Source organism: Oncorhynchus mykiss, chromosome 16 (genome assembly GCF_057628025.1).
Source record: "Oncorhynchus mykiss isolate SJ-2025 chromosome 16, ASM5762802v1, whole genome shotgun sequence".
Lineage (NCBI taxonomy): Eukaryota > Metazoa > Chordata > Actinopteri > Salmoniformes > Salmonidae > Oncorhynchus > Oncorhynchus mykiss.
In genome coordinates, this window is record NC_143037.1 from 52,475,999 (window position 1) to 52,499,631 (window position 23,633).

At 43.4% G+C, this 23,633-nt stretch overlaps 4 protein-coding genes across 10 annotated transcripts in view; 3 read left to right on the forward strand and 1 right to left on the reverse strand.

Moving 5' to 3' along the window:
* Positions 1–2,835, forward strand: part of si:dkey-65j6.2 (pleckstrin homology domain-containing family G member 4B) — a 33,545-nt gene extending 30,710 nt beyond the window's left edge. For both annotated transcript variants that reach the window (XM_036947156.2, XM_036947153.2), the window contains exons 22-24: positions 126–373; positions 533–590; positions 703–2,835. In XM_036947156.2, the coding sequence (XP_036803051.1) occupies positions 126–373; positions 533–574 (290 nt within the window). In that variant the 3' untranslated portion in view covers positions 575–590; positions 703–2,835. The remainder of the gene's footprint in view (positions 1–125; positions 374–532; positions 591–702) is intronic.
* Positions 2,836–3,010: 175 nt separating this feature from the next.
* tgm2a (transglutaminase 2, C polypeptide A) lies at positions 3,011–9,747 on the forward strand. The gene is made up of 13 exons (XM_021566294.3): positions 3,011–3,200; positions 3,577–3,759; positions 4,742–4,969; positions 5,064–5,182; positions 5,330–5,458; positions 5,572–5,749; positions 6,211–6,340; positions 6,436–6,539; positions 6,969–7,211; positions 7,301–7,573; positions 7,671–7,831; positions 9,015–9,151; positions 9,415–9,747. The coding sequence occupies exons 1-13, from the start codon at positions 3,191–3,193 to the stop codon at positions 9,560–9,562; spliced, it is 2,043 nt and encodes a 680-aa protein (XP_021421969.2). The 5' UTR covers positions 3,011–3,190; the 3' UTR covers positions 9,563–9,747.
* Positions 9,748–10,035: 288 nt separating this feature from the next.
* On the reverse strand, positions 10,036–14,371 carry LOC110492200 (regulation of nuclear pre-mRNA domain-containing protein 1B). Of its 5 annotated transcripts, none has more exons than XM_021566295.3 (9): positions 14,181–14,359; positions 13,900–13,987; positions 13,259–13,480; positions 12,928–13,057; positions 12,495–12,634; positions 12,206–12,327; positions 11,790–11,916; positions 11,420–11,595; positions 10,036–11,235 (listed from the first exon to the last, which is right to left on the reverse strand). In XM_021566295.3, the coding sequence occupies exons 3-9, from the start codon at positions 13,407–13,409 to the stop codon at positions 11,086–11,088; spliced, it is 996 nt and encodes a 331-aa protein (XP_021421970.2). In that variant the 5' UTR covers positions 13,410–13,480; positions 13,900–13,987; positions 14,181–14,359; the 3' UTR covers positions 10,036–11,085. The 5 variants fall into 5 exon arrangements, with proteins under 5 accessions (XP_021421970.2, XP_090059356.1, XP_036803054.1 ...); XM_090203230.1 differs by having other exon boundaries at positions 13,259–13,459; positions 13,822–13,987; positions 14,181–14,319; XM_036947159.2 differs by lacking the exon at positions 13,900–13,987 and having other exon boundaries at positions 13,259–13,453; positions 14,173–14,371.
* tti1 (TELO2 interacting protein 1) lies at positions 14,194–22,406 on the forward strand. Of its 2 annotated transcripts, none has more exons than XM_021566293.3 (8): positions 14,194–14,470; positions 14,798–17,112; positions 17,293–17,460; positions 17,813–17,958; positions 18,121–18,261; positions 20,329–20,533; positions 21,581–21,668; positions 21,859–22,406. In XM_021566293.3, the coding sequence occupies exons 2-8, from the start codon at positions 14,817–14,819 to the stop codon at positions 22,040–22,042; spliced, it is 3,228 nt and encodes a 1,075-aa protein (XP_021421968.2). In that variant the 5' UTR covers positions 14,194–14,470; positions 14,798–14,816; the 3' UTR covers positions 22,043–22,406. The 2 variants fall into 2 exon arrangements, with proteins under 2 accessions (XP_021421968.2, XP_036803052.1); XM_036947157.2 differs by having other exon boundaries at positions 14,350–14,470; positions 14,794–17,112.
* The last annotated feature ends 1,227 nt before the right edge of the window (positions 22,407–23,633 follow it).

Genomic DNA, 23,633 nt, shown 5'->3' on the forward strand with positions numbered 1-23,633 from the left:
GTTGTAATACAACAAAATAGGAAAAACACCAAGGGGAAGAATACTTTTGCAAGTCACTCGATGTGCAAGCATGTGTCTAAACCTGAGTGATGCCATATCTACATACCTTTCTGTTGATATTCTAGTGGGCTGCACAGATTCGTCAGGTGAGAGTACCAGTGTGTTCATAAGCTCGGAACGCAGCTGCCTCTTTGCTATTGGTGGAGAGATGGAGGACTCGTCATCTGTCACGTCCCAGAGTTCCCAGTCCCATGTCAGCCAGAGAACAGCAGCACCCAGCCTCAGAAAGAACAGCTCACCTGCTACCATCAGGAAGAAGCCCTCCATCTCTCCCAAACCACCCGTGCTGGCTGCTCCTCAGAGCCTGCAAAAGGTGTGGTGAAATGATGTGATCAAGCCAGTAATTGGATCTAATTGTAAACCTTCATAAAAATTACACTGCACATTTTCAAATGTATGAATTTAGTTACATTTTGTATAATTAATCTCTTTGAATATCAAAGAAAACCGACGGCCAGTACTTTCTTCACAGGGCAAAGAAGTGGTTGTTATAGGAAAATCAACAGAAGTTTAACCTGTGGATTCAACGGGTGAGTTGAAACCAAATACAGTACTTTTCATTGCCATGTACGGGGCATAGATGTGCAATGTAGTCATTTAACTTATTATGGGATTCATTTTCTTCCTGATGGTTTCATCCAGTCAGATTGATGGTGCAGCCTGCTGTGACCGTCCTGTGGATCTCTGAGGAGTGATGATGGAGTGCAGTCAAGCTGACCATCCTGGCATGAAGAAGGTTTGAATTAAAAACGCTTGTGATAACAGATACAGTAACTAAGACCTCTAGTTGACAAGCACTGGAAAGCCACTTTTGTTTTTAAAGAGCTACTGTATCTGGAATGTTCTAGCTGAAATACCATGAAAAATGAACACCTGGTGAACTGTGGTTAGCTTAAAGGGTATCCATTCATCTGATAATACTACTTGAACAACCACTTCTTTATCAGCTACTGCTTTAACTGAATGACTATGCGTCGGACATCATTTTTATTTTACCTTTATTTAACTAGGCAAGTCAGTTAAGAACAAATTCTTATTTTCAATGACGGCCCAGGAACAGTGGGTTAACTGCCTGTTCAGGGGCAGAACGACAGATTTGTCGGCTCGGGGATTTGAACTTGCAACCTTTCGGTTACTAGCCCAACACTCTAACCACTAGGCTGCCCTGCCGCCCCATTGACTCATAGAACTTCCTTTTTCTTGTAATATGTTTGAAATCTCAGCTATGAATTTCAATGTTGCAAATGTCTTTGGAACTGACACATCCTTCCCATGTGATGTTTACCCTCTTGATTACCACATTTTTACACATTTCTGACATGGTTTATGATAACAATGTAGACATTGTCAAACAACTGGCGAAAGAAACAACAGTCTTGTCCCCATCAGTATTCTCTGCAGGTTCAGGGCAACTTGTCTGTGGCATGCTTAGACATGATTTGCTGCCCAGACAGGTAAATAGATCAATTATCCAGGGTCAAAATAAGCCCACTGACAGGTGGGAAGAGAAGCAGCAATATACATAGGCTGGGATTCAATCCAGTCGCAGATTTGGACCATGCACCATTTAAGGTAATTTCAGATTGAGCCAACATATGCAGCGTTTACCGTGAATGTGGTCTCTGTGAACACGGGAATATTGCTTTTTAAAACGTGCATTGCGGAGGAATTGCGATCAGATTGAACCCCGGCCTTAATCTATTTTTTCCATTTGGACAGAAAGCTCTGTGAATATAATCTCTGGAAAGTGCGAACACCACTAACTATAAGGGCCTGTCTGGCATCATCAGAAGCCACCAATTTCTGACTGACTATTATCCGGTTCAGTCAACATTTTATCTTACAATACTGTCATTATAAAATATGTACATTATTGACTTCTTTCTTTTCTTTTCTTATAAAAATGAATGAGCAACTTTGCTTCCTTTTTAAATGTCAATATGGTGTGACATTCTGTGAATCCACTGTTACCCATGTTAGTTTTGTTCATTGTCCACATTTCCCTTTTTCTTTTTTTGAATCTTTTTTTTTGTTATGTTTTTTATGCCCTGCTCAATGCAATGATTCTCACTGCAAAGCTATTTATTGTAGGATCAATGCCATTTTTTGTAGACAATTGAGGACTTTTGCCTGTATTTCTCCAGCAGCTAGTTTGAACTGCAGCCCACCCTTATGTTGTGCAATTAGAAGAAATGGGAACAACATCCTTCACTGGAAAATGAAACTTGCCACCTCAAAAGGTCATAGGTCATGACTAAACCTCGTGACCGAGCATAGTCCTTTTGGTCAGCACATAGCTATCGGTTAAACTGTCTGTATCAGATAATTAACAACACTGTTGTGTAGGCAAGTGGTTCCCAACTCCGGCCCTCCAGTACCTCCAACAGCAGACATATTTATTGTAGTCCCGGACAAGCACACCTGATTTAGCTTGTCAACCTATCATCAGGCCCTCAATGAGTTGAATCAGTTACTGTATGTTTGTCCGGGCTACAACACAAATGTGTGCTGTTGTTGCTATTCCAGGACCAGAGTTGGGAACCAGTGGTGTAGGCTACCCTGCTGAACTGAACGCTCCTCTACCAGCTCCCCTCCACTGTCCTGAAAAGTCAAACATGGGTTCACTGCAATGTCAGTGCACAGAACATGAGTATAAAAATGAGGCATTGAGATATTATTTTTTTAAATGTGGGTTGTCATTTAATTATAACCTCTGTCTATGATATTAATATATGTTACAAATAACAATAATGACATAAAAGGTTTATGTAAAAATGTGTTTGTTGTTATTTTATCTGAAGATTAGTAGAACACTGTTGTAAAGTATTTAGAGACCTCCATGCAAGTGTCAGGTCTGTGTGAGTCATTGTTACATATAGCAAGCTATACCATATGCTGAATTTACAAACCTACCTTTCACAATTCCATCTTTATGTAATGCAAGCCACATTTAATAATTTTGGGGAAGGAACGACGTGACTAAAACAGCTTCAAGGGGGATGTGGCCTGACAGACAACTCTGGTCATATTACACATGCTACAAATATCCCTGGGCTGACATTACAGCCAGGACATCATAAGGCATGCGTTCTAACGGCCCAACCAGGAACACCCGGCATTATCTAAAGTAATGGATCAAGGTAAAATAACAACGTTTCTTTAGTGTGTATCTATCTTGTATAGATAAATCAAAATGTACTGTGGTTCTTCATAGTCTTTGTCTGTGTTTTGCTCATGGAAGCTCTCCAAGTTTGAAAGGTGAAAGGTTGGTGGACAGGTTATTAAACAATTGAAATTACATATTTTGGCTAAGAAATACCATCAGCAGAAAATAAGCTTGACATTTGGTAACCTGTTGCTGATTAACATAGATGAATAAGTAATATAAGAGTTTGAAAGGAATACAAGTCACTGCTTGTTAGTAATCCACATTTTTACCTGTTATACTATACATTATTACTTAGGAAAATGGTCTTGATGAGATTGAAATGTGTTTTTAATTGGCTTATTTCACAGCCTTGGATATAGAGCGATGTGATTTGGAGAGTAGGATCAACAATACTACTCACCACACTGACCAGAATGGGCTTGACCGGCTGATAGTTAGAAGGGGCCTGCCCTTCACCATCACTTTGCACCTCAGATCTGGGAGTCAGTTCGAAGCAGGCGTCAGCACCTTCAGGCTCATAGTAGAGATAGGTACAGTACTGTGAACACGATACAAAGAACTCATTAGGATTGGAACATTCAGTATTTTGTCAGCAAAGCTGTATGCATATGAATGTATATTCATGTATATGAATTTACATTTACAGTGGGGTCTGAAATTATTGACACCCTTGATAAAGATGAGCAAAAATTATGTAATAAATCTTTCAAATATTTCAAGTTGGCCATTTTAATTTATAGGATTCATATTAAAATTAGCAATGGCCATCTCAGTCTCCGGACTTGAAACCTATTGAAACCTATTGAAACCTATTGAAACCTATTGAACACCTTTGGTTTGAATTGAAGAGGGCCGTCCATAAGTACAGACGAAGGATATCAAGGATCTGGAAAGATTCTGTAATAAAGTCCTAAAGGATTCAGTTGAAGTCCTCAAACCTTCCCAATGTGTTCTCCAACTCCTAAAACAATTTAGAAACAGGCTCAGTGCCGTTATCCCCGCAAGGTGAGGTATTGAAAGGGATTGAAAACTAGGGTGTCAATCATTTTTACACCGACCTTTTTGAGAAAAATCTATATAAGGTTAAACAAAATCTCTTTCAGCAATTCTCTCAGCAGTCTTAGTATAAAATCATGAAATTTCCCAATTTATTTTAGCATACAATACAGCTCAGTATTTGTATGATTTATTATATCATTTTTGCTCATCTTTATCAAGGGTGTCAATAATTTCGGACCCCACTGTAAATGTAAATTCATATACATTAATGTAAATTCACATACATACAGTTTTGCTGACAAAATACTGAATTTTCAAGCAAGGATTCTCCAACTATCTGTCAAAATTATTTTTCTTGTGCTTTTTGAGGTGGAATGACGCAAGTGTCAATAATTTCAGACCCTACTGAATGTCTACGGCATCGAGGGGAATCATCTCTTCGGTTTCTCTTTTCCTCAGTGTCTACAGGTGACTTGTCCTAAAGGCATAATTCTAATTGATGTCTTTCAACAGGGCCGTTACCTAAAGAGCAATCAGGCACCAAGTCTACCTTCAGTCTGACTGACTCTGCATTAAAGACAGCCTGGAGTGTGTCCACTAATAGTCCCCCTGGGAATGTAGTCTCTCTGTCTGTGTCCTCCCCTCCTGATGTCCCCATTGGACTGTACTCCTTGACCTTGGACCAGGGCCAGAAGGTCAAACTGGGGGAGTTTGTACTGCTGTTCAATCCCTGGTGTGCCAGTAAGTCAGAGTGTTTCGTTGCACTGTCATTAGACCAGGGAGCTCTGTAATAGATCTCGTCTGTAATCTGCTTGTCTATTTGTCTTGGCTACAGAGGATGCAGTATACATGGAGGAAGAGAGAGATAGGCAGGAGTATGTGTTATCCCAGGCTGGTCTCATCTACAAAGGCACAACAAAACGAATCAAAGCCTCCCCATGGACATTTGGCCAGGTATGTTGTGGTGCTTCCACAGAATAATACATTATATAATGTACATGTAGCATGCATAATTGGAATTTGAATTAGTTGAACTATGTACAGTATGACAAGCCAGGATGAACGTATATTTATCCCTGTCTTCCGGTTCTCCCTCTGTAGTTTGAGCCTGGGATGCTGGACATCTGTCTGAAACTCCTGGATGAGAATCCTAAATACTCGTCAGATGCCGATGCAGACTGTTCTGGAAGGAGAAACCCAGTTTATGTGACTAGGGTGATCAGTGCCATGGTAAGTGTGAGCACTGAAGTACCAGGATGTGGCTGTGCTCAGACTAAACATCAGGCACTATTGACTGCAATACATCAATATAAGAAAGTAATGATTTTATCCTTGTGTGTCAGATCAACAGTAATGATGACAAAGGTGTGCTAGTGGGGAACTGGTCAGGTGACTATGATGATGGCGTGAGACCCTCTCACTGGACAGAGAGTGTTGCCATACTACATCAGTGGGCTGATAACTGCTGCCAGAGGGTTCGCTATGGCCAGTGTTGGGTGTTTGCTGCAGTAGCATGCACAGGTAAAAGCCAAATAACTTTGTTCAGAGTGTGCAAAGCTGTCATCAAGGTAAAGGGTAGCTACTTTGAAGAATCTAAAATATATTTTGATTTGTTTAACACTTTTTTGGTTACTACATTATTCCATGTGTTATTTCATAGTTTTGATACCTTCACTATTATTCTACAATGTAGAAAATAGCAAAAAGAAATAAAAACCCTTGAATGAGTAGGTGTGTCCAAACGTTTGACTGGTACTGTACATAAAATAGTGAATGTATATATTTGTCTTGAAGCTGCAAGTACTAGAATACATATTTTGTCTGGTCATGAGGCAAGCCCTTTAACAAGATTATTTATAGTGCATAGCTTCAATGGAAACTGTCAGGACTGTAATCTGCAGCTACTTGTAATACCTTCAGTGCCTTTCTTTATGTGCCAAGTGATAGGAAGGTGCTGATGTGTGACTTCTTCTGTCCACAAGTTTCTCGTGCTCTGGGTATCCCGTGTCGAGTGGTTACTAACTTTGGATCCGCTCATGACACGAACAGCAACCTACTGATTGAGTTCCTGTATGATGAGGATGGGAACGATATATCTGATGATTCCGTATGGTGAGAATAATACTCTAAGCGCTGCTGAAACAAAAATGCTCTATATGATCGTGAAACAATGTTACAATGTACCCGTATTATACACTTTGTTTCAGGAACTTCCACGTGTGGGTGGATAATTGGATGGCTCGTCCTGATCTTGATGCAGGCTATGATGGCTGGCAAGCAAGTGACCCCACACCACAAGAAAAGAGTGAAGGTGACCCAGCAAATTTTAACGCACATAAGTTATATTTCAAGTCAGACTCCACCGTGAGCATGAAAATGCTTCATAGATTAAGCTGGCACTATTATCATGGCCAAAGCAAGTAATGAATTAACTCACACTCTAGACACAGGCCTCTTAGGTGTCTTAGAATGCAATACTATCTGTGTGATATGCCTGTTACTAGGTATTAATCCACTCAGCTGGGAGTATCTAGGTCACTATCTACCTCAACTCATTTAATGCAAGGTGCAACCAGTTAAGATGCATGGTAGTCTGATGTAGGCCTATCTTCAGAGATATCCAGAGACAATTGTTGAAAGGGAAACGTTTTATGATGTGTTACTTTGTCTGGTATGTACACTCTCACAACAATTGCAGTACAACAACCCACTCCATGTCCTTGGTTATTCTATCTGACAGGAGTGTTCTGCTGTGGCCCTGTCCCTCTGAAAGCCATTAAAGAGGGGGAACTAAACCTGAAGTACGACGCCCCGTTTGTGTTTGCTGAGGTCAACGCTGACGTGGTCGAGTATGTGAAGCTGACCAATGGTAGGATGGTAAAGATGGGGGGATCGTCCATAGATGTGGGGCACTTTATTAGCACCAAGGCTGTGGGCAGTGACGAGAGGCACGACATCACACACCTATACAAGCACCCTGAAGGTAGGTCACATGTCTGCAGGACACATAAAATCAGACTAGTCTTTGTAAATCTGTGCTAGAGCTGCATTATAACTTCTGGTGGCTTTCAGGTTCTTTGCAGGAGAGAGAGGTCTTTGAGAGAGCCAAGCATCACCATGAGCTCCAGCAGAAAGGAGAGGAACCAGGCCTGAAGGTGAAGATCAAGGTGTCCCCTGACATGGACATTGGGGCAGATTTTGATGTGTTTGCAGTCACAAACAACACAGAGGCTGACAAGACGTGTCGTGTTATGTTTTATGCCCGAATTGTGTCCTATGATGGCAAACCAGGTGCCAATTGTGGATTTATTGAAGACTTAACCATGGAGGTTCCCACTGGAAAAGGTCAGGTTTCATTTGTTTTACTTCGTGCCATCTACAGTATTAGCCAGAAACATGGAATGTATATGTTTTCCTGACCCTGCTGTCTTCTGATCTGTAGAGAAGCGCCTTCCCCTAAGACTGGAGTATGTTGACTATGGTAACACCATAACGTCAGATAGGCTGATTCAATTGGTTCTCATTGTCATCGAATCAAGTCCCAGGGAATTCCACAAGGCAAAGAGGACCATTGTGCTGGAGAACCCAGATATAGCCATTAAGGTATTGGTTATTTTCTTTACCAATTCTTTGTAGAAATTGGGATGTTAAATCAAATCATTCAAAATGTTTCCTTTCCTCAGATAAAGTTGATAACTTTTAGTGTAATATTTACACTACCGTTCAAAAGTTTGGGGTCACTTTGAAATGTCCTTCTTTTTGAAAGAGAAGCAAAAAAAATGGTCCATTAAAATAACATCAAATTGATCAGAAATACAGTGTAGACATTGTTAATGTTGTAAATGACAATTGTAGCTGGAAACGGCAGATTTTTTATGGAATATCTACATAGGCGTAGAGGCCCATTATCAGCAACCATCACTCCTGTGTTCCAATGGCACGTTGTGTTAGCTAATCTATGTTAATCATTTTAAAAGGCTAATTGATCATTAGAAAACCCTTTCGCAATTATGTTAGCACAGCTGAAAACTGTTGTTCTGATTAAAGAAGCAATAAAACTGGCCATTAGAGTAGTTGAGCATCTGAAGCATCAGCATTTGTGGGTTCGATTACAGGCTCAAAATGCTCAGGATCAAAGAACTTTCTTCGGAAACTCAGCAGTCTATTCTTGTTCTGAGAAATGAAGGCTATTCCATGTGAGAAATTGCCAAGAAACTGAAGATCTCGTACAACACTGTGTACTACTCCCTTCACAGAACAGCACACACTGGAGTGGGAGGCCCCGGTGCAGAACTGAGCAAGAGGACAATTACATTAGAGTGTCTAGTTTGAGAAGCAGACGCCTCACAAGTCCTCACCTGGCAGTTTCATTAAATAGTACCCTCAAAACACCAATCTCAACGTCAACAGTGAAGAGGCGACTCCGGGATGCTGGCCTTCTAGGCTGAGTTGCAAAGAAAAAGCCATATCTCAGACTGGCCAATAAAAAGAAAAGATTAAGATGGGCAAAAAAACACGGACACTGGACAGAGGAATTCTGCCTAGAAGGCCAGCATCTAGATATTCTATTAAAAATCAGCCGTTACAATAGTCCAGCTACAATAGTCATTTACAACATTAACAATGTCTACACTGTATTTCTGATCAATTTTATGTTATTTTAATAGACAAAAAATGAGCTTTTCTTTCAAAAACACAGACATTTCTAAGTGACCCCAAACTTTTGAACGGTAGTGTAGGTATTCGGAGAGGGTATAATCAGCATGTCTAACATGTTCTCCTGCAGCTCCTGGGAGAACCCAGAGTGAACCAGAAGCTGTCTGCACAAATCTCACTACAGAACCCTCTACCAGAACCCCTGCAGAACTGCTTCTTCAGTGTGATTGGAGCCGGCCTCACAGATGGAAAAATCCTCATACAGAAGTATACAAACAGTGCTGACACACTGGATCTGTTCAATATTAGCTTGATAGCTTTTTTAGCCACTAGTCAGCAAAGAATCTCCAAATATGGAAGTACAGTTGTAGTAGGCATGATTGTAAACTCACTTCAAGGCCACATATCCTTCTCACATTGGAAAATACTAGAGCTCCTCTCATATAGCCCACCAGTAAACTATGCTCTCTGCCTACGTCACTGTATCCTTCCCTCTCATGCCCTTCCTGTTCTCTCTATTCTCCCTGCAGTGTTGGAACTGTGGGTCCAAAACAAGAGGTCAAGTACACAGTGGAATTCACACCTACTAGCACCGGGTCCAGGACCCTAACGGTAGATTTTGACAGTGACAAGCTGAGCAACATCAAGGGATACTTGAACATTGAGATAAAGGAATGAATCATTTAACAGCCAACGACACTAATGCCATTATTATTATTTTTTTTTAAAGAAGAGATTTGCCACATTTCAATTGCACTGCCTTGCAGTATTTGATGACATCTGTACGTTTGCATGCTGTAGCACTTAGATGAGCATTTCTAATTATTCAAGAAATACAAATATTCGATTTGTTTCACAGAAAAGTGAATGGCCTTTTTACATTTGTAAATGCTGTGAAAGTCCATTGTTCTACATCAGATAGCGCAGCAAATATGTTTGCACTGAATCAGAGACAAGTGTTGTGTAGAAGTAAAGCCACCTGTAGGAAGACAACGGTAGAAGTCGATGTGCACCTGAATGTCCACCTAAAAATATAAACAGACTCAGTGTATCAATGTCACAGTCAGAGTATAAACCAGTCTGGACAGCTTTAGTCCGAGTATAAACCAGTCTGGACAGCTTTAGTCAGAGTATAAACCAGTCTGGACAGCTTTTTTTCCAATTGTTCAATTTTATTTGTATCCATGGATTTGTTTTTTTTTACTGAAAAACTACAGCTTTAGTACATTATCTGCAAAACATCATTTCTTGGGGCAGATGCCCTCCTATTACTCCTACTGCATTCTGTAACATTGACAAGCACTTATCTCCCAGGATCCATAATCCAAACTTAAGAGATCGCAGAAATCAGATTGTCAACCATCGTAAAACTGAGTTAACGATTGACTCCTGAGGAAGGAAGGACTGCAGCGGTGACAGAAGGAACCGTGAGCCAGTTCAGATTCTGCTACTCTGTCAAGTCTGAATAATGCTGAATAATTGGTGGCAAGGCACAGCCCTGAAAAGCATCAGTCTGCTAGTTAGTTTGACATTTGTACCAAGTGATGCAATCATCAAAGACCATTTTATGGACACGTGTTTCTAAGTGACTGTAAGTCAGTGTCTCCAACTGCCCCAAGTTCGCTCTCATAACTTCTATCAACCACATGTCTGAGGGCTAAAATATTTCACATTGGATTGAGAAAAACTACCACATGGTTGTAACGGTATCGACTGATGATTGGTATGCATGACGACAGACCTGAAAAGTGTTGAGCTGGAATAATGGAAGATGAAAATAATATCACAAACAAAATATAACCTACATAGAAAAACATCCCCCCCTCCCCAACATTACAAAAATCAACCAACTTTAAAGCCATTAAAATAAATGAGATGCATCTCTTCATAAAGATCTAGTGGGTGTGTGAGCCACCATCCCACCATACGAGCACATAAACAATGCAGAAAAATGGGGATTGGCTGATGACCAACACTTCTCTTCTTTCCAACGCAGAATCAGTTAGCTGGCATTCACAATAAAAACAAACAGGAGAAATTTGTCCAAGCTGGTGGAACAGAATCGTCAACAGCCATTGTCTCCCCCACCAGGGATGTCCCCAAGCTCCCACTGTCCCTCTGAGCCTCTCCCTAGGGTTCAGTAGCAAGAGAGCAGGTTCAACAGTGTGTGCCCTGGCAAGAGGCAGGGTGTGGCAGGGAGCTCAGTCGGTGGAGAACAGGTCTCCAGCAGAGGGTAGAGGAGCCAGACCTCCCGTCACATTGGGCAGCAGAGAGAGGTCAGGCAGGCTCTGGATGTGGGACTTGAGGTCCTTGCGCACCTGTGTGACCCGTGCCAGCTTCTGTTTGTACTCCTGCAATACAAAGAACGCTACTGATGTCAAACGGTACACAGTTCAGATGGGTTCACTGATTACTTCTTCTAAACAAGCCATAGCTGCTGTAATTTTATAATGGGAACATAAATATTTCCACATTCTAATTACTTGTTTGTAACAAGAGACAAGTAAAACAGTGATTTAGATGGTTTAGACATGCCTCCAGTTTCTTCTCCCTCTCGGTGAGGGCTTCCTTCTGGCTACCGATGTACTCTGTCAGCATGCGCGCCAGCTGCCTCCTGTCCTCCAGCTCAGCAGCCAGACGTCCGTTATACTCAGCCAGCAGTAGACAGGCCTCATCCACCGTCTTGGACAGTTTATCAGCTGCCTCCTTATCTATAGGGTCAGGGTGAGTCAAGTCAAACAGGGTGGAATGTTTCCTTAAGCACAATTTCGAAAACGATTTAATTCACCAAATTTAAGTTTGAAAAAATAATCCCTTCACCTACAATACACATTGAGTTTGGAGATGGGCGGGGACAAAAGTTCACCTGTGCTCCAGATACCACGAAGACTCCCTCGGGACTTACCAGTAATCTTCTCTAGCAGGGACACATCCTGCACCTCCTGTGGCAGAGAGGCAATCTTCTGGCGCACAGCAGCATCACCCGAGGCCGCATTCTCTAGGTCCTGCAGGGCTTTGACCAGCTCCTCCGTCTGAGGGGAGGATGGGGGAAGAAGTGAAGGGTGTGTGAATACCAAAGCTCTAGGTATCAATCTCCAATTTTCAATCTGGAGAATGTTTCTAAAACACAATTAACAAACAAAGTACAAAAACGACAATTTTCCAAATCATGAGTCCATTGGACATCTATGGATCACTGACACCTAGTGGAGAGTTGGGAGATAATTACAACTAGTGTGAAAAGCTGTCACATTGCAGTGTAATAAGCAAAGTACTGGTGGATGGGCTAAAGACATATGGAGTTGTGTTAGTTCTGTCTACCAGCTGTGGCCCTGAGATGTCTGAATCCTGTGGGGACATGTGGCCCCTGTAGTCGTCATCTTCTTCCTCTTCTTCCAGCTCCTGGATTTTCTGATAGGTCCGTTTAGGGGCCTTCTTCTCTTCTGTATAAAAAAATACCACAGATTTATACAAAAACAACCAATTGGAAGATGATGTTGCATGGGAATTCTGACATCCAAACACACACACACACACGAAACATGCTGTCACCAGTCAGTCATCTAGTAAAGCTGTACTGCTACATCAGTGATAACCTAACTGACCGTACCTGTGGGTTGGTGTTGGGGGCTGTTAGAGTCTTCGATGGCGAGCTTCAGCTGCTGGATGAACTCTACCTTGTAGAGGCTGCGCTCCTGCCAGATAGTGAGCAGCCTGTCCATGGGCCTTCTACAGCCATCATCAGCCTCTCTGAGGGAGAGAGAGAAAAAGAGAGATTTATCATGAAATTCAACTCTTCCTAGCCAAGCAACTCAATAACTTATTTTATACTCTTGGTTCTTGTCTTGTTATACTGCAGTAGCAGTGTACTCCACATACCAATGTTTAGAAGCAGGTTAATGTCTTACTGATGTAGCTAGGCCAACCCTCCAATGCAAACACGGTATACTAAAACATAGGCCTGCAGCACAAGTCTCTTAAAGGAACATTTCAGTGCGAGAGAAAAGTTTAGCTCTGAAACTGTATCATCCCAGACCACATACCTTGCAACATGAGAGCAAGCATCAACAAGGACTGTCTCAAAGTCTTTGGCGAACTCTGGACCTTTCTTCTTGCTGTTTTGAATCACATCATTGGCAAGATAAAGGAACGTCAACTTCCTGCTGCTTTTTGCTGAAAGACAAATACAGAAAGTAGAAAAGACAAATACAGGAAGTAGACAAGACAAATACAGAAAGTAGACAAGACAAATACAGAAAGTAGACAAGGTAAATAACAGTGTTTGGCATACTTCAAGTGACATTAACGTTTCAGTTTACAACTAGCTGTGGTAGACAATATTGTCGAGGTGGCAACGTTCATAAGTTCTCTCACCTTTCTTCAGTTCTCTGTGCCATACTTTGACGATGAGCGACGAGTGTTTGCGATGATGAATGATCCACAGAGACAGCGTCTGAACGCTCTGCTGAGAGTTGCTGAGCTCCGAAAGCTTCTTCTCCAACGCAGACTCAGAAAATGATGACATGATGTGCCCAGATAGGTCTTTCTTTGATATGCCTCACCTCACAACTGTTTCTTGGACGTTAACTAAGGAAACTAGCAATGTCATCAAAAACAAAAGTTCCAGACAGTTAGCCATGCAACCTGCTAATGTTATGCATGAAACCCCCTAACGTTAACTACCCAAACGTCTGTTTGTCCATGCTTCTCGAGTCTTTCTTAATTTAACTACCTACAAAAACGTGTTCAATTATGCAATCGCCTTTACATTGATGAGTTCGCAATCTAGTAAACGTGTTTACCTCGCTATCTAACGATAACGTTATAGTATCTATTTACAAATAGCCATCTAGAAAGTCCTAGCTAGATAGCGTTAGCCTAGCGAGTTAGCTAACATATTCACTGGCTTTGTTTTCTCTCTAGCTATTCTGGGATACTAGTTGCAAGTTCATTACCAATACATCCATTCACAGTCTAGTAAATGTGCGTTTCAATACACATATATGTCGCTATACCGTCACTCCGTTAGCCAGCTGTCTTTCTAAAAGTCTCTGGATCTCTTCAAAGATGGCCGCTTGACCTTTCACCCGACAGGTACAAAATCTGTTCGAAAAACGTTGCAGAGTAACTGGTGAAATTAGATCATTACTTGAAATATTAGCAAATTATTGTCACGTATAGCTCTATATTAAACGACATACATGTACATGCAAATTAGCTCGCTAAATCAACCGCTGTCGGTCAAGTATCATCATGCTTTGCTTAGGGTGGGAAAACGACAAAGATACAATCGTACCGTTTCCTTTAGCCAGTTTTGCAGGTCAAAAAATTGAAGTGCAGCGAAATCAACTTTGACCCCAACATATGTTTAAATATAATTAATTTACAAGTATTAACTGCACCAAAACAAGCAAGCTAGCAAACAAGCATGGTAAACACAGCTATGCGACGCAGGATAATGACGTAGCTACAGGGAAAAGTGACGCTAGTGTGACAGTCAGCTAGGACAGTCTTCATTCAGTTTCAGTGCTGTATCTCGAAAGGAGTTCGTCTCAGATGTCCGTTACAAAATATTTACTAACAAAGGTAAGCTAATTTGAAGCTTACTTTGTTAGGTTACTCTTGCTTTGGCATTTAAGCATTCCATTAGATAGCTAGCTTTCTGTCTATCTAACGTTAACGTTACCTTTAGCAAGGATGGCCAGGCAAAGTTCTGTTTTGGGTTGACGAGCAAAGGACCAAAGTTAGGCCTATAAGATGAACATTTAGGTAACTGAAAGATAAGCTATTATTCTGATAGTCAAAATAATTTTAATGCATTGAGCATGCCTACTGCTAAACTGCATCCCACTACTGCATCCCAAAACAGTTTATGATCAAATGACCAATTTCATCATTCTCTCTTTCAGTGAGTGACCTCTGTCTTCAAAGAATGGACCATCAGATTGATGACCCAAAGCTTGCTTTTGCTTACCTCCGTCCAGCCTGTGTGCTCCTGACTCGTGAGCCCACGGTGGGCAATGTGGAAACCCTGAGCACACAGCTGAGGCATGTAAATCATGGAACTCTGCAGCAGCTGCAGGACTATGTCCTTTTTCCTCTCCGCTTCATCCTCAAAATCCCTGGCCCCAAGCGGGATGGCTTGATCCAGGCTGTGGCTGAGGCCATGGGATATGTCCTGGAGAACACCTGTGTACGGAGCTGGGAGACGCTGAGGGACCTTCTCTCCGAGCTCTGCCTCTGCCTTTGCTCCCCCACGGACCCAGGGAAGCCAGCACCTACCTCCGAGGAGCTGAGAGCTGCAGTACTGAGGTGCCTGGATGCTCTGCTCCATGCAGCCTATGGTGACGTGGTCTTCAAGCTGTTTGAGCCCATCATGCTGCCTGGCCTTGGGGCTGCTATCTCCCTGCTGCTGGCACTGGGAGAGCAGGAGAAGTCCCGCACCGTGCAGGCTGCTGCTCTGAAATGCCTGCAGGCCCTGACCCTCCAGTGTGACTGTTCTATGGACCATGTGTTGGTGGGTCAGAAGGAGAGGCGTATCCTAGGCAGCACCATGGCTTCTTTCTTACCTGGGATCACCATCGCTGTGAGCCGTGTGATCACTGGCGATATGAGACATGGACATGCTGTCACAGTTAGGGCCATTAAGGTGTGGTTTAAGACAGTGGGATTGGTGATGGCTGATGACCAGCTTCAGAACACAGGGACTGGGGAGAGACAGCTGTGGGAACTAGGGAGAGCATGGGAGCTGGTAGTGCAGAGAACTCAAGACTGGGTGCGAAACACCTCTGGGAGGCTGGCCTTACTGTTAAAAAAGATCATCTCCTGCACCTCAGCTCATCAGCACTGGAGAGTGAGGCTTGAGATGGTGAACTTCTCAGACCACCTCCTGGCCAACTGTAACTCCTCCCTGGGTGAGTGTGTGGGCCCCCTCCTGGAGGCTCTGGTGGGGGCTGTGAACGATGAGGAGCCCACTGTGAGGGAGAGGTGTGAGGCTGCCCTGAGGGAGGTTGCAGAGAGGCATCAGAGCTCAGATAGTAACAACCAGGCCTTTACTGACGTTCTGTCAGAGAACCTCCACTCCCTGGCCACCTCGCTGCCGCGCCTCATGAGAACGTCTGATGACCAGCGTAAGGTGTTTGTCCTCAACGTGTTCCTGGGCTACCTCAAAATCCTGGGCCCCAAGGTGATAGTGGTACTCAACTCGGCGGCCCACCTCCAGCGGGTGTCCAAGGCCCTGATGCAGGTGTTGGAGTTAGACGTGATGGACGTACGCATCGTGGAGGAGAGGAGCTCTGCCGTAACTGTGGAGACGGGGCCTGGGGCACATGCTCAGAGGAAGCACTTCCTCTACTTCACAGACGAAAGAATCTTCTCCCTGCTCAAGGAGATCTGCAGGGTGTTAGGTTACTATGGGAACGTCTATCTCCTAGTAGATCACTTAATGGATCTGTACAAGGAGTCATCGGTCTACAGGAAGCAAGCTGCAATGGTGCTGAATGAGGTGATCACAGGAGCAGCAGGCATCGGTGTGGCTGGAGGCCAGGAGAGGCAGGGAGTGCCCAGTCAGGAGGACCTGAAAGCAGTAGTAGAATCCATTATAGAGGAGTACATCTGCCTGAGCCACTGGCACCTGCCAACCCTTATTGGTGAGGAGTCAGACAGAGGGAACCAGGAGCAGCAAACTCTGTTTAGTCTCTTCTCCATATCTAATGCGGTTGAAGGGAAAGGGAATCCCCTCCAGTTGGTCCAAGCAGTCCACAAGAGCTCCACCATCCACGAGCTGAACAGCAACATCTGGCAGATCTGCATTCAATTGGAGGGGATAGGCTGCTTTGCCCAGGCCTTGGGGATGGACTTCCGTCTCATTCTGATGACATCACTGTACCCGGTTCTGGAGAAGGCCGGGGATGAAACCCTGTTGATCAGCCAGGCAGCGCTGGATGCCATGTGGGACATCAGCCGGGCCTGTGGATATGCCTCCCTGAAGGAGCTGATCAATGAGAACTCAGATTACCTGCTGAACGATGTATCTTTGAACCTCCAGAGGCTGGGTGTCCACCCCCACGCCCCCAGGGTCCTCACCGTCATGTTCAGTCACTCCGACCCCAGCCTGCTGCCTCTGGTGGGGGACATAGTCCAGGACGTGCTGCTGGCTCTGGACATGAGCTACGACGAGACGTCCCCTCTGTTCTGCACTGTGCTGCACTCACTTATGAAGGCTCTAGGTAAAGTTTCCACATCCACTTAAATGTTTTCCCTAGTTTATAACATTGTTATCACCATGTCATGGCATGCTTTTGAATTGGAGAACTCAGAGGAAATTGAAACGCAGGACACAAAATGACAACCTTTAGCTAACACAACCTAAGTAACACAATCTTAATCATGTTGCTTTTCCACTACAGCGAGGTGGTTCCCCTCTAGTGTTGCGGGAACAAGTGACGCTTTGGGAACCAAGAAGGTGTGGCGTGAGCAGGACCAGCTGAATGTGCGCCAGTTTCTCCTGGACTACCACAAACAGAAGGAGCTGGCAGTGGGCATCGGGGCAGAGGAGGAGGGCACAGAGCACCCAGGTTAGTTTGGGCTCTCTCTGACTGCCACACTATTCCCCTGAAAACAAAGTTCTCACATTAATGATGCACAACATTAGCGCCGTGCTTGGTGAAGGTTCTCAAGACTACTGTGCCGTGTCAGACCTGAATAAGTTTGACTCGTGCCGTTTTCCTTCATAGCTGAGTCTGAGTCATTGCGCTGCTTTTTAGGCATCGGGACGATTTTGTGTGGTGTGCTGCTGTGACAGGTAGCCATGTTTCAAAAATGTCAGTTGAAAACGGTGCAACAGACATCAGAACCCATCAGTGTTATGAGTTCCTGGGTTTCTAGCACTGAATTCAAACGTGTATTATTATTTTTATTTGAATTCAGAGCTCCCGCCAAGCATGGACTGTGAAGAGGATATGGATGGTCCTGATGTGAAAGTTGAGCTTCCAGCCCACATCACCATAGCTAAAGACGTCATGGAGCGCTGCATTCACCTGCTCTCAGACCCCAGCCTGAGACTCAGACTCAAGGTAGTACTCTAGATTCTTTTGAATTCAAAGATACTTAGCTTGAAATCTAAAGACCAGAGAGTTCAATAAAATATAAGCCTCTGCCACATGTTGCTGTCAGGTGTGCTCACTATCTCCAATTCTGTGAGTCCTGACCCAGGTTTTTGATTTGGTTTGTTGCAGGTCCTGGATGTGTTGGAACTGTGTGTGTGTGTGCTAAGTCAGAAGGAGAATGAGCTACTGCCCATGGCCCACCGCTGCTGGCCTGCCCTGCTGATCAGACTTACTGCTGATGACCCATTAGCTGTCCTCCGAGCCTTCAGGGTGTCTATTTTACTACTGCTCCCACCTTCACTCAGTTAAATAATAATAATTTCCTGTTTACATAATACATAGTTGATTACATAATTAGGAAAAAGTACACATGGGAATTCATTTGTCAGTCAGGTCCATAAGTATTTGGAAAGTGACACAATTTGCATAATTTTGGCTCTGTACGCCACCACAATGGATTTGAAAGGAAATAATCAAGATGTGCTTTAAGTGTAGACTTTCATCTTTAATTTAAGGTTTTGTCAAAATTATTGTATGAACCGTTATGGAATTACAGCCATTTTTATACATAGCCCCCCAATTTTAGGGGCTCAAAAGTAATTTGACAAACTAACATAATCATAAATTAAATTGTGAGTTTTAATATTTGGTTGCAAATCCTTTGCACTCAATGACTGCCTGAAGTCTTGAACCCATAAACATCACCAGATGCTGGGTTTCTTCCCTGGTGATGCTCTGTCAGGCCTTTACTGTCTTCAGTTCCTGCTTGTTCTTGGGGCATTTTGCCTTCAGTTTTGCCTTCCTGCAAGTGAAATGCATGCTCAATTGGCTTCAGGTGATTGACTTGGCCATTGCAGAACATTCCACTTCTTCGTCTTAAAAAAGTATTGCGTTGCTTTCGGGTCATTGTCCATCTGCACTGCGAAGCACCGTCCAATGAGTTTTGAAGCATTTGGCTGAATCTGAGCAGAGTTTTTTTTATAGACTTCAGAATTGATCCTGCTGCCTTTATCACCATGCTTCACAGAATTTTTTTTTTTTTTTTTTTAAACCTTTAACTAGGCAAGTCAGTTAAGAACAAATTCTTATTTTCAATGAACTGCCTGTTCAGGGGCAGAACGACAGATTTGTACCTTGTCAGCTCAGGGGTTTGAACTTGCAACCTTCCGGTTACTAGTCCAACGCTCTAACCACTAGGCTACCCTGCCACCCCAGATAAGGTGGTATGCTTCGGATCATGAGCAGTTCCTTCCCTTTTTCCATTCTCTTCTCTTTCCATCATTCTGGTACAAGTCGATCTTTGTCTCATCTGTCCATAGGACGTTGTTCCTGAACTGTACAGGCTTTTTTAGATGTTTGTTGACAAACTAATCTGGTCTTCCTGTTTTTGAGGCTTACCAATGGTTTACATCTTGTGGTAAACCCTCTGTATTTACTCGAGTGAAGTGTTCTCTTGGTTGTTGACTTTGACACAGATAGGCCTGCCTCCTGGAGGGTGTCCTTGATCTGGCCAACTGTTGTGAAGGGGTTTTTCTTCACCAGGGAAATAATTATTCTGTCACCACAGTTGTTTTCCATGGTCTTCTGGGACTTTTGGTGTTCCTGAGCTCACCAGTGCGTTCTTTCTTTTTAAGAATGTCCCAAATAGTTGATTTGGCCACACCTAATGTTTTTGCTATCTCTCTGATGGATTTGTTTTGTCAGCCTAATGATGGCTTGCTTCACTGGCAGTGACAGCTCTTTGGACTTCATATTGAGGGTTAACAGCAACAGATTCCAAATGCCACTCTTGAAATCAATTCTAGACCTTGTATCTGCTTCCTTTTTTCATTTAAACCAGACAAGTCAGTTCAGAACAAATTCTTATTTACAGTGACGGCCTACACCGGCCAAACCCGGACTCCCAATCACGGACGGTTGTGAATAAGCCTGGAGTCGAACCAGGGTGTCTGTAGTGACACCTTTAGCACTGAGATGCAGCGCCTTAGACCGCTGCGCCACTCAGGAGCCGCGAGTGTAAATGAACTAATGAGGGAATAACACAAGACCTGCTCATGGAACAGCTGAGAAGCCAATTGTCCAGTTACTTTGGGTCACTTAAAAAGAGGGCGACCACATATAGAAAGTGCTGTAATTCCTACACCGTTCATCCGATTTGGAATACTCAAATTAAAGCTGAAAGTCTGCCCTTTCAGCTCGTATTCATTATTTAATTTCAACTCCAATATGCTGTGGTAGATAATAATAACTTGGTCAATGTCCAAATATTTACAGACCTGACTGTATACATATGATCCACCTAGAACCGTTGGTATTTATAATGATGTATTTCTCTAGGTTCTGTGCACGTTGGGGGAAACCTGCAGAGATTTCATGAGGAAGAGGGTGTCTAAAGAGGTGATCCCCAAGCTGACTGCCTGGCTGTCCAAACAGGCGCCAGTGAGTGCCAGGGCTGGCCCAGTCTACAGCCACACCCTGGCCTACAAGTTACAGCTGGCTGTGCTGCAGGGCCTGGGGGCTCTCTGCCTTCATCTGGACCTAGGTAGGCACTCAGCTTTATTTTCATAATTTTTTAGGGAATGTTAAAACGGTAACGTTTTTGGCCACTAGGTGCCACTATTGCGCTGTTTTGGAATTACATGGGTGTATCCTATAGACTGCATTGAATGGTGTATGTTCATGTACATTTCCCCAACCAAGCTCCCAAGGGAGACAGACATTGCTGCTGCCTTAGTCAAGGGATATCGAGACACACAAGGCAGGGCCAGCATGACACCCACCGTTTGGATACACCTCACCTAGCTGAGCCGATTCATGGTCTTTCTGTCCTTGGTCTGTGAAGACGCTACCTCCCTTCACATCAACCCCAGATGAATACAGCTGAGTCGGTTTAAGTTGAGACACAGAGAGACAGAGGCTGCTGCAGCAGAAATAGTAGAACACACTGGTAAACATCAGCTCCACCTCACCACTGGGGCATCTCCAGAAAGGCAATTCTTGGCCATAGAGAAATTCTCCCAATGTGATACGCTTTAAGTTTATTTACCCCAATAGAGAAACACCTGGGCTGGCCTCTCTCTCAGTATTTATTTTCAGTGTTCACCTCTTGATTCCACAGAAAAGAGGAGGATAGGTATACTGGATCAAATGAATTCTGAAATAATCCCATTTATCTTTTCAAATATGCACCAATGTTTTCTGACACAACGAGCAGGCTGGTTTTTCACCCGTCTGGGTTGAATTGCCAAATAAGAAAAGCTTTAGCAAGAAGCGAGAAAGCTTATTTTGAAATGAGGTTTGAATGGCAGCCCAGTTAGGAGCTTAGGGAATACGTGTCTGGGATCGGGGGAATGGGGAGGGGACTACTACAAAGTGATGGAGTTGCCATGGTTATGAAAGGTACTGAGAGTGGGGAGTGGATGTGTGAAATCCGGAGATGGCGGCAGGCTGCTGTGAAATTCCCAAGTCATTTCAGTATTTTATTTTTTCCTCAACAGTATCTCCATTTTCTTTTTTCTTTTCCCATTTTTTTTCTTTTCCTTGGTTTTCATTCTGGTATATATGTGGTATATCTGAGTTGTATTTGCAGGGGACTCAGATATGGATGCTGTAACGGAATCCTGCCTGCCCTACCTCAGCTGTAGACAGCCACCCAAACTGCAAGAGGCCTGTCTGAGGTATATTTGTATTGCAATAATAAATCTAGCAGTACAATTAAAATCCTGTTTTTATCTGGTACCATCTCCTTATCATGTCTGTATATTGTGATTTATCCCATATCATTTATGACCTTACGTTTTAGAGTAAGCCTTCTATTGTCATTTTATTCAGTTGAATTGATCTATGCGCTATCTCTATTCTGTGTAGTGTCTTCCTCCGCCTAATAGAAGTGGATCCTGATGCCTTCTGGTTGACTCTGAACGAGCTGTACTGTCCCTGCTCCTACAACCCACCCCACCCTGACCTGCAGCCTGTGGAGCTGAGTGGGATGGGCCTCCCGAGGAATGAATACACAGATAATGTCTTGAAACTCCTGGAGGACTTTGCCTGAGGACACACAGCCAGCAGGGATTCAGATCCAGTGAGCTGCACTGATGAACAGTACCCCAGTCATCCACCCGTCTGTCCCCAAGCCGAGAAAGGAACACTACACTGACGACAGCCTCAGGAGAGCATAGCTTGTCCCCCAACCTCTTTTCAGGGACTCTGCCTTGCAGACTTCATCCTATAGTTTAACAGTGACTTTGAAACACAAGTGTTAAGTGCTGATTCTGTTGTGTTGGGTAAGGGTGTACATATTCCTATGTGCTCTCAAGGGATGGACAAACGACCAGTATTTTGAATGTAAAGAGAAAAAAAAGGTAGTAATTAATAGTCCTCTTTTTAATAAACAATTATTGTTTTTTTAATTATAACAGAAATGTATTTTTCCTGACCTCTTCGTTGTAACTGCTTAGCCTTTCATACAAGTAGCTGTAGCAATCTATGCCATAATTGATATTTTCTACCGTAAGTAGAATGGCAGAGCTTTCATTTGCCTGCAATTCCGCCTTTTTTTAAATGTATGTTATTATTTTATTTTTTTCACCTTTATTTAACCAGGTAGGCCAGTTGAGAACAAGTTCTCATTTACAACTGTGACCTGGCCAAGATAAAGCAAAGCAGTGCGACACAAACAACAACACAGAGTTGATTTCTCAAATGATTGCCTCGCCTGGTTCACCAACTACTTCTCTCATAGAGTTCAGTGTGTCAAATCGGAGGGCCTGTTTGCCCGGGCCTCTGGCAGTCTCTATGGGGGTGCCACAGGGTTCAATTCTTGGGCTGACTCTCCTCTGTATACATCAATGATGTCACTCTTGCTGCTGGTGAGTCACTGAACCAGGTGTCTGGTTAGACTGTAAACTCTCCTTCCAGACTCACATCAAACATCTGCAATTCAAAGTTAAATCTATAATCAGCTTCCTATTTCGCAACAAAGCATCCTTCACTCATGCTGCCAAACATACCCTCGTAAAACTGACCATCCTACCGATCCTCAACTTTGGCGATGTCATCTACAAAATAGCCTCCAATACCCTACTCAATAAATTGGATGCAGTCTATCACAGTGCTATCCGTTTTGTCACCAAAGCCCCATATACTACCCACCACTGCGACCTGTACGCTTTCATTGGCCCCTCTCGCTTCATACTCGTCGCCAAACCAACTGGCTCCAGGTCATCTACAAGACCCTGATAGGTAAAGTCCCCCCTTATCTTAGCTCGCTGGTCACCATAGCAGCACCCACCTGTAGCACGCGCTCCAGCAGGTATATCTCTCTGGTCACCCCCAAAACCAATTCTTCCTTTGGCTGCCTCTCCTTCCGGTTCTCTGCTGCCAATGGCTGGAACAAACTACAAAAAACTCAAACTCCCTCACTAGCTTTAAGCACCAGCTGTTAGAGCAGCTCACAGCCCAAACAACTACCTCTCCCCCTACTGTATTTATTTATTTTGCTCCTTTGCACCCCATTATTTCTATTTCTACTTTGCACATTCTTCCACTGCAAATCTTCCATTCCAGTGTTTTACTTGCTATACTTACTTGCTTTACTTGCTACTTGTCTTTACTTCGCCACCGTGGCCTTTTTTTGCCTTTAC

Excerpts from the sequence above, each read along its gene's own strand:
- tgm2a (XM_021566294.3), top strand. Across the intron at positions 7,832-9,014 it reads ACCCAGATATAGCCATTAAG|CTCCTGGGAGAACCCAGAGT; the intron begins GTATTGGTTATT and ends GTTCTCCTGCAG. Across the intron at positions 9,152-9,414 it reads GGAAAAATCCTCATACAGAA|TGTTGGAACTGTGGGTCCAA; the intron begins GTATACAAACAG and ends TTCTCCCTGCAG.
- tti1 (XM_021566293.3), top strand. The coding sequence starts at position 14,817 with ATGGACCATCAGATTGATGACCCAAAGCTTGCTTTTGCTTACCTCCGT. Across the intron at positions 17,959-18,120 it reads GCCTGAGACTCAGACTCAAG|GTCCTGGATGTGTTGGAACT; the intron begins GTAGTACTCTAG and ends GGTTTGTTGCAG. Across the intron at positions 18,262-20,328 it reads CTGTCCTCCGAGCCTTCAGG|GTTCTGTGCACGTTGGGGGA; the intron begins GTGTCTATTTTA and ends GTATTTCTCTAG.
- LOC110492200 (XM_036947159.2), bottom strand. The coding sequence starts at position 13,409 with ATGTCATCATTTTCTGAGTCTGCGTTGGAGAAGAAGCTTTCGGAGCTC. Across the intron at positions 13,058-13,258 it reads GCACAGAGAACTGAAGAAAG|CAAAAAGCAGCAGGAAGTTG; the intron begins GTGAGAGAACTT and ends TTTGTCTTTCAG. Across the intron at positions 12,635-12,927 it reads GCTTGCTCTCATGTTGCAAG|AGAGGCTGATGATGGCTGTA; the intron begins GTATGTGGTCTG and ends TCTCTCCCTCAG.